This window comes from Neltuma alba, unplaced genomic scaffold, assembly GCF_004799145.2.
Source record: "Neltuma alba isolate B1F8T4 unplaced genomic scaffold, ASM479914v2 tig00012206_pilon, whole genome shotgun sequence".
NCBI lineage: Eukaryota > Viridiplantae > Streptophyta > Magnoliopsida > Fabales > Fabaceae > Neltuma > Neltuma alba.
In genome coordinates this window covers 17,737-34,366 of record NW_021636742.1, presented here as the reverse complement: position 1 = coordinate 34,366, position 16,630 = coordinate 17,737, and the positions used below count along the sequence as shown (strand labels likewise).

The following is a 16,630-nucleotide window of genomic DNA, read 5'->3' as shown; positions in this document are numbered from 1 at the left end:
GAGTTAAAACAAAGAAAAAACATACAAAAATCATACACCTATTTTCATGTTCATGAAAGGTCACCCTTTTTAACAAGAATTCGATGGTTTTAAAAAACAAAAAAGTTCACACATGTTCGCATTATCCTATCATGGTTATGGGTCTCAAAACGGTGCGTTTCAAGTTCGATGATACGAAAATTATAGTCCATTCGATCAAGCGTGCGGCCTAACTTGTTTCAACTAAATCCAGTAATTTGTTGGCTCTGTTTGAATCCTGTTTTCTCATGTTTTGATGGGAAAGTTAATATAAATATATATATATATATATATATATATTGTCAGAGGCTCGTGAACGATGGTTATTAGATTTTTTTTTTCTTTATATTGTGAAAAAAAATTTAATTTAACTCATTCAAAACTTAATGTCATCATACCCATTTTTGTAAAGATAAGTACTCTTTCGGTTCTTAATATAAGACTCATTTAACTAATTTGATTAGATTAAAGAAGTTAGGTAAGTTAGTTAATTTTAAAAAAAGTGACACATTTTTTTTCTAAAACACTATAATATCTTTTTTAATACCCTATCTCCCTTTTCTGCATGATTATGATTGAAGAAATTTCCACGGGTAATTTAAAGAAAATTAATAAATATGATAAATATGTCTTATATTTAGGACCAAAACTAACTCAAAAATTGGGTCTTATATTAAAGACTAGAGGGGTATTTATTATTGTGAAGCATGCATATCATAGCAAGAATTCTGTTTTCCCCATATTGTTTATCTTTTTTTTCAATTAAAAATACCATTTTTGATTGAATCAATTTAATTCTTAAATAATCAATAAATTAAATATAGAATAACAGATGGAAATATATTATCTCTCAACCAACATAAAACTGAACGTGATAGGAGAGGCCAAATCTTACGGTCACGTAACAAGACGACGTCAGAGTCAGACTGGCTTGTTCTCCAAGTTCTCTGTGATCTGAATATCTCACAGTAGATTCACCTTTCTGATTTATCCTACTCGAATTTTCACCTCAAAAACGTAACCTTATCCTTCCGTATAAATAGTCCCCTTATTTTCTCCACGTTTTGTTCAATGCTCGCCGCTCTCTCTTGCTCACCCCTAATCATGGAGGCCTGGTTCATCATCCTCGTTTCCCTCTGTCTCACCTTTCTCATCAAAGCTTTCTTCAACCTTCTCCGTCCTTCTCACTCATCCCCTCCTCTTCCTCCCGGCCCTCTCCGTGTTCCCATCATCGGCAGTCCCATTTGGCTTCGCAATCCAATCACTGAACTTGTTCCAATTCTTCGACGTCTTCATGCCAAGTATGGTCCCATCGTCACTCTCCCCATCGGCTCTCGTCCTGCAATTTTCGTCGCCGATCGATCCCTCGCCCACCAAGCCCTCATTCAAAACGGGGCCGTCTTCTCTACACGTCCTGCCGCCGCCGCGACCACTAAGATCACCAGCAGTAATCAGCATATCATCAGCTTCGGTTTGTACGGTCCCACATGGAGGGTCCTCCGTCGTAACCTCGCTTCCGAGATGCTCCACCCGACCCGGATAAGGTCCTTTTCGGGCGCCCGTAAATGGGTGCTGGACGTGCTTCTCAATCGCCTCAAGTCTGACTCAGAATCAAGCGGTTCCGTTAAGGTGATTCACCATCTCCATTATGCTATGTTCTGTTTGCTGGTTTCCATGTGCTTCGGCGAGAGGCTAGACGACAAGCAAATTAAGGATATCGAATATGTTCAGCGTCGTTCACTTTTGAGTTTCAGCAAATTCGCCGTGTTAAATTTCTGGCCAAGAGTCACTCGAATTTTGTTCCGCAAGAAGTGGAAGGAGTTTCTGCAAATTCGGAAGGAAAAGGAAGACGTGTTGCTTCCACTAATTAGATCAAGGAAGAAAGCCAGGGAAGAAAGGCTGAGCAAAGCCAAAGAAGACAAGAATCAAGATGAGGAAGCTATATTTTCATATGTGGATACTCTGTTGGATTTACAGTTGCCGGAGGAGAAACGCCACCTCAACGACGGCGAACTCGTTTCACTATGCTCAGAGTTTCTGGACGGAGGAACAGACACAACAGCCACTGGTTTACAATGGATTCTGGCAAACTTGGTGAAGTATCCACATATTCAAGAAAGAGTGTTCCGGGAAATAAGAGATGTGATTGGTGACAGAGATGACAAAGAAGTTAGAGAAGAAGATTTGAACAGATTGCCATATCTGAAAGCTCTGATTTTAGAAGGACTGAGACGTCATCCACCCGGGCATATTTTGTTGCCACATGCAGTTTCAGAAGATACTGTTTTGAATAATTACTTGGTGCCTAAGAATGGAACTATAAACTTCATGGTGGCAGAGATAGGAAGAGACCCAGAGGTGTGGGAGGATCCAATGGAGTTCAAGCCAGAGAGGTTCTTGAAAAATGGAGGGGACGAAGAAGCATTTGATATTACAGGGAGCAAAGAGATAAAGATGATGCCATTTGGAGTAGGAAGAAGAATGTGTCCAGGATATCACTTGGCAATGCTTCATTTAGAGTATTTCATAGCCAATTTGGTTTGGAACTTCGAGTGGAAGGCTTCAAATGGGGATGTTGATCTGTCAGAGAAACGAGAATTCACTGTGGTCATGAAAAACCCATTAGAGGCTCATATATCTGCCAGGATCTAGACCTGTTAGATTATTTAATTTCATTGGTAATCTTATAGAATTTAATTTGCTTTTGAAGAAGTACTTGCTAGTGTCACTTTGGTATGTCTTATCTTTAATCAACTAGTGCAAATAAGAGTTTTTTCTTTAGGATAACTAGATTGCTGCTTCCAGCTTCTGAGGACTCAATGCAGGGCTTTGATAGTTTATTAATTTATCTTATTACTCCCTCTGTTCCCAGTCAACCTAAATTAAGTTTCATGCAAGTCGATTAACTATTTTGTTTATGAAATTTGGGATCCAAGCAAAACAGAAAAGCTCTCGTATATGTATCTTCTTGAGCAATCCTTTTGGAGTTACACAATCCAGTTACTTGGCAATTCTAAGTTATAATTCAAAAATTCAAAATATTAATACGACAAAACTCTTTTAAGTTTAAGCTTTTGACTCACAATTCTTTAAAATCATTGTAAGAATTGAACATCTGTCAGTATAAATCAATTTATCAATACGTTGTAAAAAAACGAAAGCAGTGAATTAAGTACTATTTAGTTTCATATTATATAAAAGAAACTAAATGTAATTTCTGATTGGTTATACTAAACCTGATAAATGACTCATATATAATTCTTTTAATAAAATATGTTACACGGTGGAAATTAATACCTCTTAACAGTGAGGGATTTACATTGGGTGCCCATCAGTTTTGATGGGCACCCAATGCTCATCAGATCTGAATCGTCCAAATCTGATATGGACGGTCCAGATTTATTTTCATTTTTATTTTTTAAAAATAATTATTTTAATAGGTATAGGATAAAAAATAAAAATAATCTCTTAACTATCATTCTTTAAAAACATAATTTTTTTCTATTTTAAAATAATTATTTAATAATATCAAATCTGGATAGTTCAGATTGCTTATCAGGTGATGAGCATTGGGCGAATGGGGAGTAGTGAGGGCAAATGGGAGCACTTTCCCACCTATATACAATAATTAATTTATAATATTTTACATAATAATAAATCATTACTATTTTTAATGTAACTATATATAATATGTAATATAAAATTCGTAGTTATTAGTTAGTGCTTTGTTTGGCCCAAAAAATTGTAGTAAATTATATAATTTACAAGCTACTATCTCTTCTTCGTAATATAAGAGCTAGTTGATTAATTTGAGTAAATTAAGAAAATTTTTTAAGTTAATTATTCATAATAAATATGTGTTGTCTTTGTATAAAACTTTTGATAATCATACATATTAGCTAGAATTACTATTTGATTGAATATTTAACATGTATAACTACAGTAATAACTACTTTAAAAAAATAAATAAATGTAAAAAATAAAATAAATTAAAACTTTATATTTAGAACTAAATTAAAATTTAAACCAATTTTTATATTAAAAATTAGAGATAGTATTAAGTAACGTAATTTGTTCTTCACGTTTTCGTATGTATGGAAAGGTGACCCAATTTATATCAAAATCATGCGAATTAAAGGGGCACTGGGAGTACCAGCCACCACCGGGGAAAAAGCAAAAAGCGCTCTGAAGTACAGTAATGTCAGCTACAATCTAAAGAATTTTAATAGTAGAGATTTAATAAGCTTTTGATAAAGTTAGCGATTTTGTTTTCGTAATTAATTATGAGGCAGAAGCAGAAGGATCCGACGCGCGGATAAAGGTAGAAGACGAACTCACGAAGCTGATGAAAGCTCAGCCCTAAACGCTGTAGCAAAAGCAGAGCCCGATGTCTCGTCGGGAGCGTCGCGATTCCGATTCCAGGAGACGCCATTCTAGGTTCGATCGAGAACCTAGGTAACCTTACTCTCTCTGTCTGTCTATCTGTATGAGATGCTCAAGTTTCATTTGAATTAGGTCCTTGAGACTCGCAAGTCATAGAAGTATCGACGCTGTAAGAAATTGGTTTAGCTGTAGGCTAATACTGTTGCGATGTTTTCTTGCACTCTGCCGCTATTTTTATGGTTTTATTATCTCTCTTGAGTAAACGTGTGTTTAAAATAGTGTTTTCTTGATTCCAAATATCTAGTAACTTATGTCTAGCGGTGATTGTTTTGGTTTTTTTTTCCCCAGCCCCAGGAGAACCAAAAGGAATGAAAGACAAGAAAGGGAAAGAGACAGAAGGGAAAGAGACAAAGTAATTAGTAGCGTCAATCATGAAAATGGAATTGGAAACCTCACTGACCGAGATCAGAAACACCGCCACGAGCTACATGTTGCCTTACCTCCAGAGGCCCCTTCAGCTCGTGATCCTAAGCAAGAAGCGCGGGCTGGGAACAAAGATACTGACAAGAAACCAAAAGTTTACAATGGGGCACCTAAACGTCCATCTAATCCTACTGAAGTCCCAAGATCTTCCTCCTATTTTCAGGTATATTTCATTTTAGTGATTTACGTGTTTCGTTATACGTTACTAGGAATTGATATCGCTGGAAGTGCTTAGAGGCCTATGAACTAAGTTCCTCACAATCATATCAAGTCTGGCCTCCGTTGCCCCATAAAAGTTGTTAAAACCCTTTCATTTATCTAAAGATTCAGCCGAGAAAGAAAATTATCAAAATGGAAAAAGAGAAAAAGAACATTCACCTATTGTTCAAAACATATTTTCTCATGTACTCTTGAAAAGGAGTAGAAGTACGCCACACAAAAATATCAATAGCTAAGTTGATGGGGGAACTTTTATTCCCGAGTTATAATAGTCTGCTTTGTTCGCAGGCATCAAATTTCTATACAATCAATCATCTAATAGATCTCTGTTAATTGGGGGAGGAGTTAATTGGGAGAAAATACAAGAAACCAAAGTTCTTTTTTATTGGAACATCTTTCACCCGTTAAACGGAAGTGTTGAATCTCATTTGTGGACTTCTATGTCTAAACGCAAATCCTTGCTAATCACCTATTTAACTATTACAGCTTCTTGTGATGGATGGCAAGTTATTTAAGGTAGCAAGGATTGTTATCTAATGTGGAGATAAAGGTGAAATATTAACCAAAGATTTTAATTAAAAAGAAAAGAAGCCAGAAGTGAGAGAAAATGTTTGCAGTTCCTTTGATGGTTAAACATTGTATGAAGTGTGAGTAGTTAAGATTAATTCTGAAAGCCCTTAACCTTGATTAGCTGGAGTGAGAGTCACCATCCTTTATATAAAAGGGTTGGGAGAGAAAATGTCTTTTACATGCTTTCAGGATGGATTGGAGATTGCATATTAAAATCTTAGTAGGGAAACAAATTTATGTCTCTTATTAATCGTGTGATATGATCCCCCAGTGCAAACTATTTTTCTGAAGTTGTAAGCTGGATTCATGTTTGGATCCTTGCCTTAAAGTGCCTTCATGTGTTTTAATATTAGGCTTGCCTATGCATGTCTTTTGGATGTCTTGTAACAGCATGATGAACGCAGCAGTACTGGGCATGTCAGACGAGGCTCTGGTCGAATGGCAACTGGTGGTGGGTTCCTTATTTCAATTTCGGACAAAGTTACTTTCACCTTTTTTTCTTCATTGTTATCATGTTAGTCATAACACAGGTCTACTGTATGATGATTCGTAAATTGGCTCCATAACACATCATTCATTGCATCATATGCAATGATAAGGTATAGCAGTAGCCACAGTAATTCTATTTTTTGTTTTCTCCCCTTCCAAGCGTTGATTTCTCCCTAGGAAGCTATTAGAAATAGGTAACTTTGGAAATTCTTGGGCTTCCTTCTCCTCCTATTTATTAATTTCTCTGTATCTTTTAAGAATTTGAAATTGGCGCCTTATAGGTGGTTGAGCTACATGAGAGGTAACACTGGGTCTCTGATCTGATAGCCTTCTGACTCATGCTTGTTGGTTGGTTAGCTATTCCTCTCAACTAAATCATATGATATTACTTTCCTTTAGGGGAGTCTATGCATCAAGAAATTGTTTTAATGAAGCCTTATTGGTGATTATACTTTTGGGAGGATTCCACTTAGCTAATTGAAGCCCTGTTAAATCACAACAATTGAGAACTTTATCTTCTTTCATAGTGAATGGTTTTTGCTCCCTAGCTTGTGATATAACACACCGGCTTAGTTGGTTACCATTCAATGATCATATTTATTTACTTATTTTATTCAAGAACGTGGATGGTGGAAGGACTTGAGGGAGCAGCTAATTGAAAAGGAGACAAGCCACAGAAGAGAGCAAAGAGATGAGAAATCACGAGCCAAACCGGATGATCATACTTCCCTGAGAAAAGATGCTCTTTCTGAAAGGATATATGATCCACCCCCAACTACAAAGAAGAGGCCTGCATTTAGGGAGAGGAAGATTCCGGCTGATCATGAACATGCAAAACCAGTAGCTACGGAGACAGCTAAGTCAAACCAAACTGATCACCCTCTGGAAAGGAACGAAAGGAGGGAAGAAAAACGCTACAATCCTCGCCATTTGGATAGACCCGATAAGCAGCAATATGCAGGAGACAGAGCACCGAACAAGAATGAAGCTAGGAGAGATGTATTTTTATCTAGAGGAAGGTACAATGGCAATTACGGAGGAAGAGATAGATTTCATGGGAGAGAAGACTTTCATTTCAGTAAAACTGGTGTTGACAAGTGGAAGCATGATTTGTATCAAGAGGCTAGCAAGGATCCTGTTCCCAAGAATGAGGATGACCAGATTGCGAAGCTGGAAGCGCTTTTGGCTTCATAAGCATCAAACAACTTTTAAGCATTCGCTATTCTCATTAGTGCCGTCACAGAGATCATTAAGTAATTTTTGGTTCGTTCGGGACAATTTCCAGAGATGAATACTTCACCCACCTGGTTCTAGATTTATAAGTCTGTAAATTGTGTCTGCACGCTCTGCACTTGTTTGAGACGGTGAATCTCCCTAAAATGATGTGTTAAGTTTGGCTTTAGCTAATATTGGAGTTTAAATCTTTTTATTTCCTTTCTCTTCCCTTTCATTAGACACAAAAATATGAAAAAAAATTCTCTTATGTAGCTGGTATTTTCCTTAAGGTATACAGTGGGGCTAAGCGCCCCAAAATTATTACAAACTAATCAATCTGGGCAAGAAGCGCCCGCTTCCCTCTGCAGCCAAAAATGTGTGAGGCTTCTATCAGCGAGCCAATCTAGTGATCTCCACAATAGTTCCCTTCCCTATGAGTACGCGCAACCCTTATTTTCCCAGCATTATCAATCAATTGCTATGCACGTTTCAAGAACCTGTTCTTTATATTTCTGCTATTGACAATCGTTCAGCATTTGTTGCGCAGTGAGCTTTATTTCAATGAGAGTTTAATGGATTTCCTACGTTCTAACATATTATAAATATTAAAATAAGATGAAATCATTGAAAAGTCCTCAATCATTAATCAGTGGGAGGCACTGATGCCCTCAGTTTCGGCAAAGAATCGGTACTTCTCAAAGTAAAGCACAGATTCAGCTTCTGTGCCAATCAATATATAGATGATCTGCGTATAAAATCAACTTCTACAACACTATCTTCATCTACGTAGAAAGAGAAATACAAACACTAATCTGTAAATGATCTGTTGTCTGAAGAATACATCCAAATATCACTAATGCTAGAACACCATAAAGTAGGTGACACTATATTCCTTGTATCATTAAATATATACACATAGAAGTTCCACTCGATAGGTTTAAGACCTCGGAGATATATGAACTTGTAATGGATTTTTCATTACTACAGTGAATTCCAGTTTTTCTGACAGATCAATATCACCACTTGAAGACTTCCACTCAAAAGTCCATACCAGATTAGCCACAAAGTACTCCAAATGAAGCAGAGCCAAATTATAACCCGGACATATCCTTCTTCCAACTCCAAAAGGCATCATTTTGATCTCTCTACTTCCCGTTATATCAAATGCTTCACCCCCATTCAAGAACCTCTCTGGCTTGAATTCCATTGGATTTTCCCACTCTTTCGGATCCAATCCGATTTCAGCCACCATGAAATTTACTGACCCATTCTTAGGCACCAAGTAACCATTCAAAACCACATCATCTGTCACTGCGTGTGGCAACACAAAATGCCCAGGTGGGTGACGCCTTAATCCTTCCAAAATTATAGCCTTAAGATATGGCAATCTGATCAAATCTTCCTCTTTCACTTCCTTCTCCTCTCTCTCACCCACCACATCTCTTATTTCCTCCACAAGCCTTTCCTGAATATGTGGATACTTCACCAAGTTTGCCATAATCCATTGCAAAGTGGTAGCCGTCGTATCCGTCCCTCCATTCAGAAACTCAGAACATAAAGAAACCAGCTCACCTTCTTCAAGCTTGCGTTTCTCCTCAGGCAACTGTAAATCCAACAACGTATCCACATATGACACTGTAACTTCATCTCTGTTGCTATTGTCCTCTTTGGTTTTGTTCTTCTCCTCTTCCCTGGCTTTCTTTCTCGCTCTTATTAGTGGAATCAACACATCTTCCTGTTCCTTCCGAATCTGGTACAGTTCTTCCCAACGCTTGCGGAACAATATTTTCGTAACCCTTGGCCAGAAATTTAGCACATTGAATCTGGAGAAGCTCGTAAGTAAACGACGCTCAACATATTCAATATCCTTGACTTGCTTGTCGTTTAACCTCTCGCCGAAGCACATGAACACCAGCAAGCAGAACATAGCATAGTGGAGATGGTCAATCACCTTAATGGACTTGCTTGATTCCGAATCAGACCTGAGGCGATTGAAGAGCACGTCCAGAACCCATTTTCGGGTACCCGCGAAGGCTTTGATCCGGGTCGGGTGAAGCATCTCGGAAGTGAGGTTGCGACGAAGAGTTCGCCATGTGGGGCCGTAACGAGCAGAGTTGATGTTATGCTGGTTACTGTTGATGATCCTAGCGGCGGGGAGGGACTTGGGGCGGTCGGAGAAGACGGCGCCGTGTTGAATGAGGGCTTGGTGGGCGAGAGAACGATCGGCGATGAATATAGCAGAACGAGAGCCGACGGGGAGAGTGAAGATTGGACCGTACTTGGCACGAAGGTTTCGGAGAAAAGGTTCGAGCTCAGAGAATGATCTGCGCAGAAAGATAGAGGAACCGACGATGGGAATGCGAGAAGGGCCAGGAGGGGGAGGAAGGGAGGGAGAGGTAGGGAGAAGGTTGAAGAAAGCTCTGATGAAAAGGCAGAGAAGGAGGGAAACCACGACAACGCACCAGACCTCCATGATCACTTGATCAGTGAGAAAACCAGCCTGAGGCTGAGGGTAATGGAAATTGGAGAAGCAAGCCGGTGTCGAATGAAAGATAATTTAGATTTCTTTGCGGTTGTGAGCTTGACACATTTTCGCCAAATTATGATTTTTTCCCCAAATATGTTATAAATTTTAAAATTTAACAATTTTTTAATTTTATTCTTAAAAAGAGTATTAAATAAATAAAATTTTTCACTTTTGCCTGATTAAAGATATACATTTTGCTTTGTTTATCTTTATCATAATTAATAGGAGCAAAATTAAAAATAAAGAATTAAAAAATACAAATAACAGATAAAAGGATCAAAATTTTCTCTACAAATAATTATAAATAAAAATAATTATTTTTCTACCCGACCTACAAATATAAAAGTATTTCAAGATTTTGTTGGCGGTTAATCCCTTAGTCTCTTTTTATAAGCAACCTTATGCTCTATTATATAGATAAAAAAATAGTTAAGGATAATAAATAGGTAATTGAAAGTTCTTTCTCTAAAATATCCTCATTTATTAGGAGAGAGTATAGAAAGAGAATAAGAAAATTATTATAATAAATAAAATTATGAAAGAAAGAGAATGTGTGATGGAAAGAGATGATTTAGAAAATGAGACAATAAATATATTGAGTATTAAAATAAATAATTAATGAGATAAAATAAAAAATTTGTTGCAAAAATTTAAGATATTGTTTATATTTAAAGATAAAAGCTGTTGCTTATCAAAAAAATACGAGGGAGTATTAGTTACATAGTGAGGTCGGGGGTGCATAAATTCGCAATCAGGGATTGGCGGATTGTCCAATAGAAGTGAATGATTTCACATCCCATGATTGTTCCGAATTACCACTAACAATCAATAATAGAAATATATTAGTGCCAAAAAAAAAAACTTGATCTTCCGTTCTTGAAGGATGCCTAGTCTTACAAATTAATCCTCAGAGTTAAAGGATCCGATTAGGTAAATGAACATAGTAGTTTAGAAATACGTTTGAACTAAAGTCCATTTGAGTCAAAATTAAAATAAAATTTAGATAAAAAAGACATTAAACCATGTATTCATGTATAAAGTACATATAATCTAATACTACCTCCGGTCCTTAATATAAGACTTTATTTGACTTTTATTTTTGTCTTAAATATAAGACCCCAATCCATTTTGTCTCTCATATTTATATTTTTTTTCTTCCTAAAGTAGTCCTTCTAACAATAGTAATTCTAGCCAATACATTTAATTAGTAAAGATATTTTAGAAAAATAACACTTATTTATTATAAATAACTAACTTAACTTATTTTCTTAATCTCTAAAATTAGTCGACTAGTTTTTATAATTAGGACCGGAGGTAGTATAATAAGGTTGTTAAAACACAAATGTGATAAATTACTATTCTTTCTTAATTTTCAAACCCAAAATAATAATGTTTTAGATTCAATAAAGAAAAAAGTGAATAAAATTTAGCTCGTTCTATCTATTCAAAACTGTTAATAAGATTAATTAAAAATTAGTTTTTTTTAATACATGTTGAAAAATACCCCTCCAATCCTAAATATAAGATCTATTTTGTAGTAGAATTTATAGTATAAAATAGGTCTTATATTCAAGAGAAGAAAAGTAATATTTGCATTATAAAATATGTCTTATATACATTAGAGGAGGAATAATATTCTTTGATCTTTACTATGTAACCCTCCTCCTAGTGCCCTCCGTCGACACATGGGACTTACCTAGTCCCTGCCGTCTGTAATGAAACTGAACTTTAATTATGCGAAGGGACAAAATTGCCACGCTGGTTATATACTACTACATGTCCTAATTATAAGAACTAGTTGACTAATTTAAGGAGATTAAAGAAAAAAGTTAAGTTAGTTATTTATAATAAATAGGTGTTGTCTTTCTTAAAATATCCTTGCTAATCAAGTGTGAAAAAAATACATAAATATGAGAGACAAAGTGGATTAGGGTCTTATATTTAGAAAAAATAAAAGTCAAATGAGATCTTATATTAAGGACCGGAGGTAGTATCTCGGAAACTAAATACAAAAGCTAGTTGACTAATTTAAGTAGATGAAGAAAATAAGTTAAATTAGTTATTTGTAATAAATATGTGTTATTTTTTATAAAATATCTTTGCTAATCAAATTTATTGGCTAGAACTATTATTATTAAAAGGACTATCTTAAAAAAATAAATATGATAGACAAAATGGATTAGGATCCTATATTTAGAATCAAGATAAAATTCAAACAAGGCTTGTATTAAAGAACAGACGTAGTATTTCTTAAAAACTTTCATCACATAAAATATTATTATCTCCGGTTCTAATTATAAGACTTCATTAATAAATTATAAACGAGGTCTTATAATTAATTAGAACAGAAAGTGATATTTTTTACATATTTATTATATTTAATTAATTTATACCAACATTTTCAACAATGTAATTTACTTAGTTGTCTCCCGTAAAAAGAAGCAGAATGTTTTGAAATTTGTGTTTTATACGAATGAAGTCACTCCCTTTTTTTTTTTTTTCCTTCCATTCCATAGTGACATTAATAGGTTCCATTGAAACTTGAAAGTAAATGTCTTGCCCTTCACTTCCAGTGCACCATATGTCTTGGAGCTCAGTTATAACATTTAAATGTGGCATTCACGCACGTGTTAATAATATTATCTGTTATCCGTAATATAATAGTTAGTTGAAAGTTGAAAGTTAAATTTGATTCTAAATATATAAGGTTTCAATTTACTTTGTGTCTTTTTTTTTTCCTTTCAAAATATCCCTATTGATTGTAAAAAGTTTTCTTTACACAAAAGGATAATTATGATCATTCAATGATAGTTTAGATTTGTGACAAATAACCAATTTAACTAATTTTTTTTAAATATTTAATTTAGTTATCTAACTCTTATACTACTTCCAGTTTTTCATATGAGACCTAATTGACTAATTTGGAAAAATTAAGAAAATTGGTTTAAGTTAGTTATTTGTAATTAATAGATATTACTTTTTCAGAACATCCTTGCTAATCATATACTCCTTCAGTCCTTAATATAAGACTCATTTAACTAATTTGATTAGATTAAAAGTTAAGTAAGTTAGTTAATTATAAGAAATATGACACGTTTTTTCTAAAATATCATAATCATCTTTCTTAATACTTCCTCTTCTTCTTCTACTTGATTATGGTTGATGAAGTATCCATAAGGGTAATTTAGAGAAAATTGATAAATATGAGAAATGAGTCTTATATTTAGGACCAAAACTAACTTAATAATTGGGTCCTATATTAAGGACTGGAGAAGTATATTAGTTAAAATTACCATTTAATGGTACTGTTAACATGTACAACTACTACAAGAATTATTTGAAAAAAAATTAATGGTACTGTTAACATGTACAACTACTACAAGAATTATTTGAAAAAAAATAGATAAATATAAAAGACAAAATAAATTAAGATTTTATATATAGAATTAAATTGAAAGTAAACTAATTCTTATATTCAAGATCGGAGTAATATTATACAATGATAACGTGAAAACTTTCTTACAAAGGAAAGGTCACGAGTTTGTTTTTGGGCGATGAAAGGTCGCGAATTTAAAACCTAATCATAGCCAAGTTTATTCTCTTCTGTGTGTATCTACGTACTCATGGTGTCCTCTCCTCATATAGTGACTGTGTAAGATATTTATGATATAAAAAATATTTAAAGCCTAATCTTCCTTTCCGAAAACATACAAGTGATTGTGATTAATATTGGGAATATCTCCTAATGATCATTTATAATATCTTGATAATAAGATACCTTGAATTTGGAAAACATTATAAAACACTAGCATTATGCCAACTCCCACTTAACACCTATTTAAATACAGGATTTATTTATACTACCTCCGATCTTTAATATAAAACCTGTTTGACTTTTATTTTGGTCCTAAATATAAGACCTCAATCCATTTTGTCTCTCATATTTATGTATTTTTTTCAAGATAGTTCTTCTAATAATAATAGTTCTAATAATACACTTGATTAGTAAGATATTTTAGAAAAGTAAGACCTATTTGTTATAAATAAATAACTTAATTTCTTTCATCAATCTCCTCAAATTAATCAAACTTTTATAAATAAGACAGAAGACAGTATATCGCTTAGCCACTTGCTTGCACAGTACAGTAACCTTGCCGACAACTGCGCGCACACATATATAAATATGTATATGTGTGTGTGTATATATATATATATATATGCGTAATGTCTGCCAATCATAATATAACAAAATATAATATAATCACACTAAAATGCTTTCATTATATTATTCATTAAATATTAAGCCACCAAACAACTCACGTTTTTTTCAACTGCTAAGCCTGTGTTTGGAAACTCACTTGCAGACTGAAATTAAATTCTCAAATACAGTTCTAATCTTACATATATAACATGAAACCACTCAAATTAACCCAAACACATACATAGATTTTCATTTATTTTGCATTATGCTTCTAAAGCCTGGGAGATATGTGAACCTGCAATGGATTTTTCATGACGACCAAGAATTCCTGTGTCTCTGACAAATCAACAGTATCAGTTGCAGGCTTCCATTCAAAGTTCCAAATCAGATTGGCTGTAAAATACTCCAAATGAAGCATTGCCATATTAGAAGCTGGGCACATCCTTCTTCCTAACCCAAATGGCACCATCTTCATCTCTTTCCCTCCTTTAATATCAAATGCTTCACTTGCATCCCATTCCATACCATTCCATTCACCATTATCATTCAAGAACCTCTCAGGCCTGAACTCCATTGGATCTTCCCACACCTTTGGATCCCACCCCATCTCTGCCAACATGAAATTCACAGTCCCTTTCTTTGGCACCAAGTAACCATTCAAAACCACGTCTTCTGACACTGCATGTGTCAGTGGGAAGTGAGTAGGTGGATGACGCCTTAATCCCTCCAAAATCACAGCTTTCAGATATGGCAATCTGTTCAAATCTTCCTGCTTCACTTCCTTGTCCTCTCTTTCACCCATCACTTCTCTTATTTCATCCGCAAGCCTTTGTTGAACCTGAGGATACTTCACCAAACTTGCCAGAATCCATTGTAGTGTAACAGATGTTGAGTCTGTCCCTGCATCAAGAAACTCTGCGCATGCCGAAACCATTTCAGATTCTTCTAGCTTGCGCTTCTCCTCAGGCAACTCCAAGTCCAACAATGCATCCATGTAGAACACAGTACTTCTACTTTCCTTCGTCGTCTTACTCAATCTCTCTTCCTTGGCTTTCTTTCTCGCTCTTATCAGTGGAATTATCAAATTTTCTCGGTCCTTTAACAGTTGCAGCAAATCCTCCCAGCGTTTGCGAAACAATATTCTGGTCACTCTTGGCCAGAAATTTAGCACATTGAACTTGTAGAAGTCCAAAAGAAAACGATGAAGAACATAGTCTATATCCCTGATTTTCTTTTCATCTAACCTCTCACCGAAGCACATGAACAGAATCAAGGAGAACATAGTATAACGGAGATGGTCAATCAGCATAATGGGCTTGTTTGATTCTGAGTCAGACCTGAGACGACTGAGAAGCATGTCCAGAACCCATTTACGTTCCCCGGAAAATGATTTGATCCGGGTCGGGTGAAGCATCTCGGTGGTGAGATTTCGACGAAACAAGCGCCATGCTGGACCGTAGAAAGAAGAGCGAATGGTACGTAGGTTAATGTCGATTAACCTCGTAAAAGGGTCTGGCTCGGGACGATCAGAGAAGACGGCGCCGTTTTGGACGAAAGCTTGGTGGGCAAGAGATGGATCAGCAATGAATATGGCAGGACGAGGACCGAGAGGGAGACTGACGATGGGGCCATACTTGGCGTGAAGACTTCGGAGAGTGGGTTCGAGTTGTAAGAGTGATTTTCCCAGCAAAGTGAAAGAACCGATGAAGGGGAAACGGAGAGGACCAGGAGGCAGAGGAGGAGAGGAAGAAGGAAGGAGAAGGTTGAAGAAAGCTCTGAGAAGAAGGCAGAGAGAGACAGAGACGAGGACGACGAACCAAACCTCCATGATGATTTTGAGCGAGAAAAGCTTACGGAAAAGATGAGAACGAAAGGATATAATATAGAGGAACAATGGCCTCGGTAGCACTAGGATACTCATCATTGTACTAAAATTTACATTATCTTAGTTTAGATTTAAATTTGCATTTATTTCTTGATTATCTTCTATTAAAAAATTATTTTTTAAAAATAAAAAATTTAAATTTAAATCTTAGTTATTTATATTAAATTTAAACTGAGATTTGATAAGAATAAAGTGCTAATTATTGTGATCCGCACTCAAAATGATTGGAGTGGGGTCTCAAATTCGAAATGATTTGAGTGCGGTTTCAAATCCGAAGGGCCACGCCAGCGACGGAATTAATCATGCAACATTGCAGCCTATTATTGCTGTAAAACGACAAAACTTATTACCTTAGTGCAAATTGTTTTTGTTTTTTAAGGTAACGTGATGCGAAATTGTGATTTCAAAAAAAAAATTCAAATGTACAGTTGAGAGCTTAAGATGGTAACATTTTCAGTTTTTTTCCTTCATTTTTTTGTTTCGTAATGTAAAGTAAAAGAAAATTGTTTCTCATTATTTAAATTTTTGTTTAAAAATTGTGGTTTATTGATAAATTTAAACAGAGCTTAGGACAATATGAGAATCAACAATCTTAAGGCATTATAAAAATCCGTGGCACAGATTTCATGGTCCACATAAT

General features: G+C 35.3%; 4 protein-coding genes across 5 annotated transcripts; 2 read left to right on the top strand and 2 right to left on the bottom strand.

Annotated features, from left to right (window-relative positions):
• The first annotated feature begins 1,079 nt into the window (after positions 1-1,079).
• On the top strand, positions 1,080-2,894 carry LOC114724923 (cytochrome P450 89A2-like). Its single transcript, XM_028911378.1, has one exon. It carries the CDS (start codon positions 1,090-1,092, stop codon positions 2,668-2,670), a length of 1,581 nt encoding a protein of 526 aa, XP_028767211.1. The 5' UTR covers positions 1,080-1,089; the 3' UTR covers positions 2,671-2,894.
• Positions 2,895-4,280: 1,386 nt separating this feature from the next.
• Positions 4,281-7,594, top strand: LOC114724942 (uncharacterized protein DDB_G0283697). 2 transcript variants are annotated; one of them, XM_028911411.1, is made up of 4 exons: positions 4,281-4,473; positions 4,750-5,047; positions 6,064-6,121; positions 6,782-7,594. In XM_028911411.1, exons 1-4 carry the CDS (start codon positions 4,406-4,408, stop codon positions 7,354-7,356), a joined length of 999 nt encoding a protein of 332 aa, XP_028767244.1. In that variant the 5' UTR covers positions 4,281-4,405; the 3' UTR covers positions 7,357-7,594. The 2 variants fall into 2 exon arrangements, with proteins under 2 accessions (XP_028767244.1, XP_028767242.1); XM_028911409.1 differs by having other exon boundaries at positions 4,282-4,473; positions 6,064-6,124.
• Positions 7,595-8,069: 475 nt separating this feature from the next.
• LOC114724919 (cytochrome P450 89A2-like) lies at positions 8,070-9,876 on the bottom strand. Its single transcript, XM_028911375.1, has one exon. The coding sequence runs from the start codon at positions 9,848-9,850 to the stop codon at positions 8,315-8,317; it is 1,536 nt and encodes a 511-aa protein (XP_028767208.1). The 5' UTR covers positions 9,851-9,876; the 3' UTR covers positions 8,070-8,314.
• A 4,287-nt stretch (positions 9,877-14,163) lies between these two features.
• Positions 14,164-15,939, bottom strand: LOC114724925 (cytochrome P450 89A2-like). Its single transcript, XM_028911382.1, has one exon. The coding sequence runs from the start codon at positions 15,931-15,933 to the stop codon at positions 14,377-14,379; it is 1,557 nt and encodes a 518-aa protein (XP_028767215.1). The 5' UTR covers positions 15,934-15,939; the 3' UTR covers positions 14,164-14,376.
• Positions 15,940-16,630: the final 691 nt, after the last annotated feature.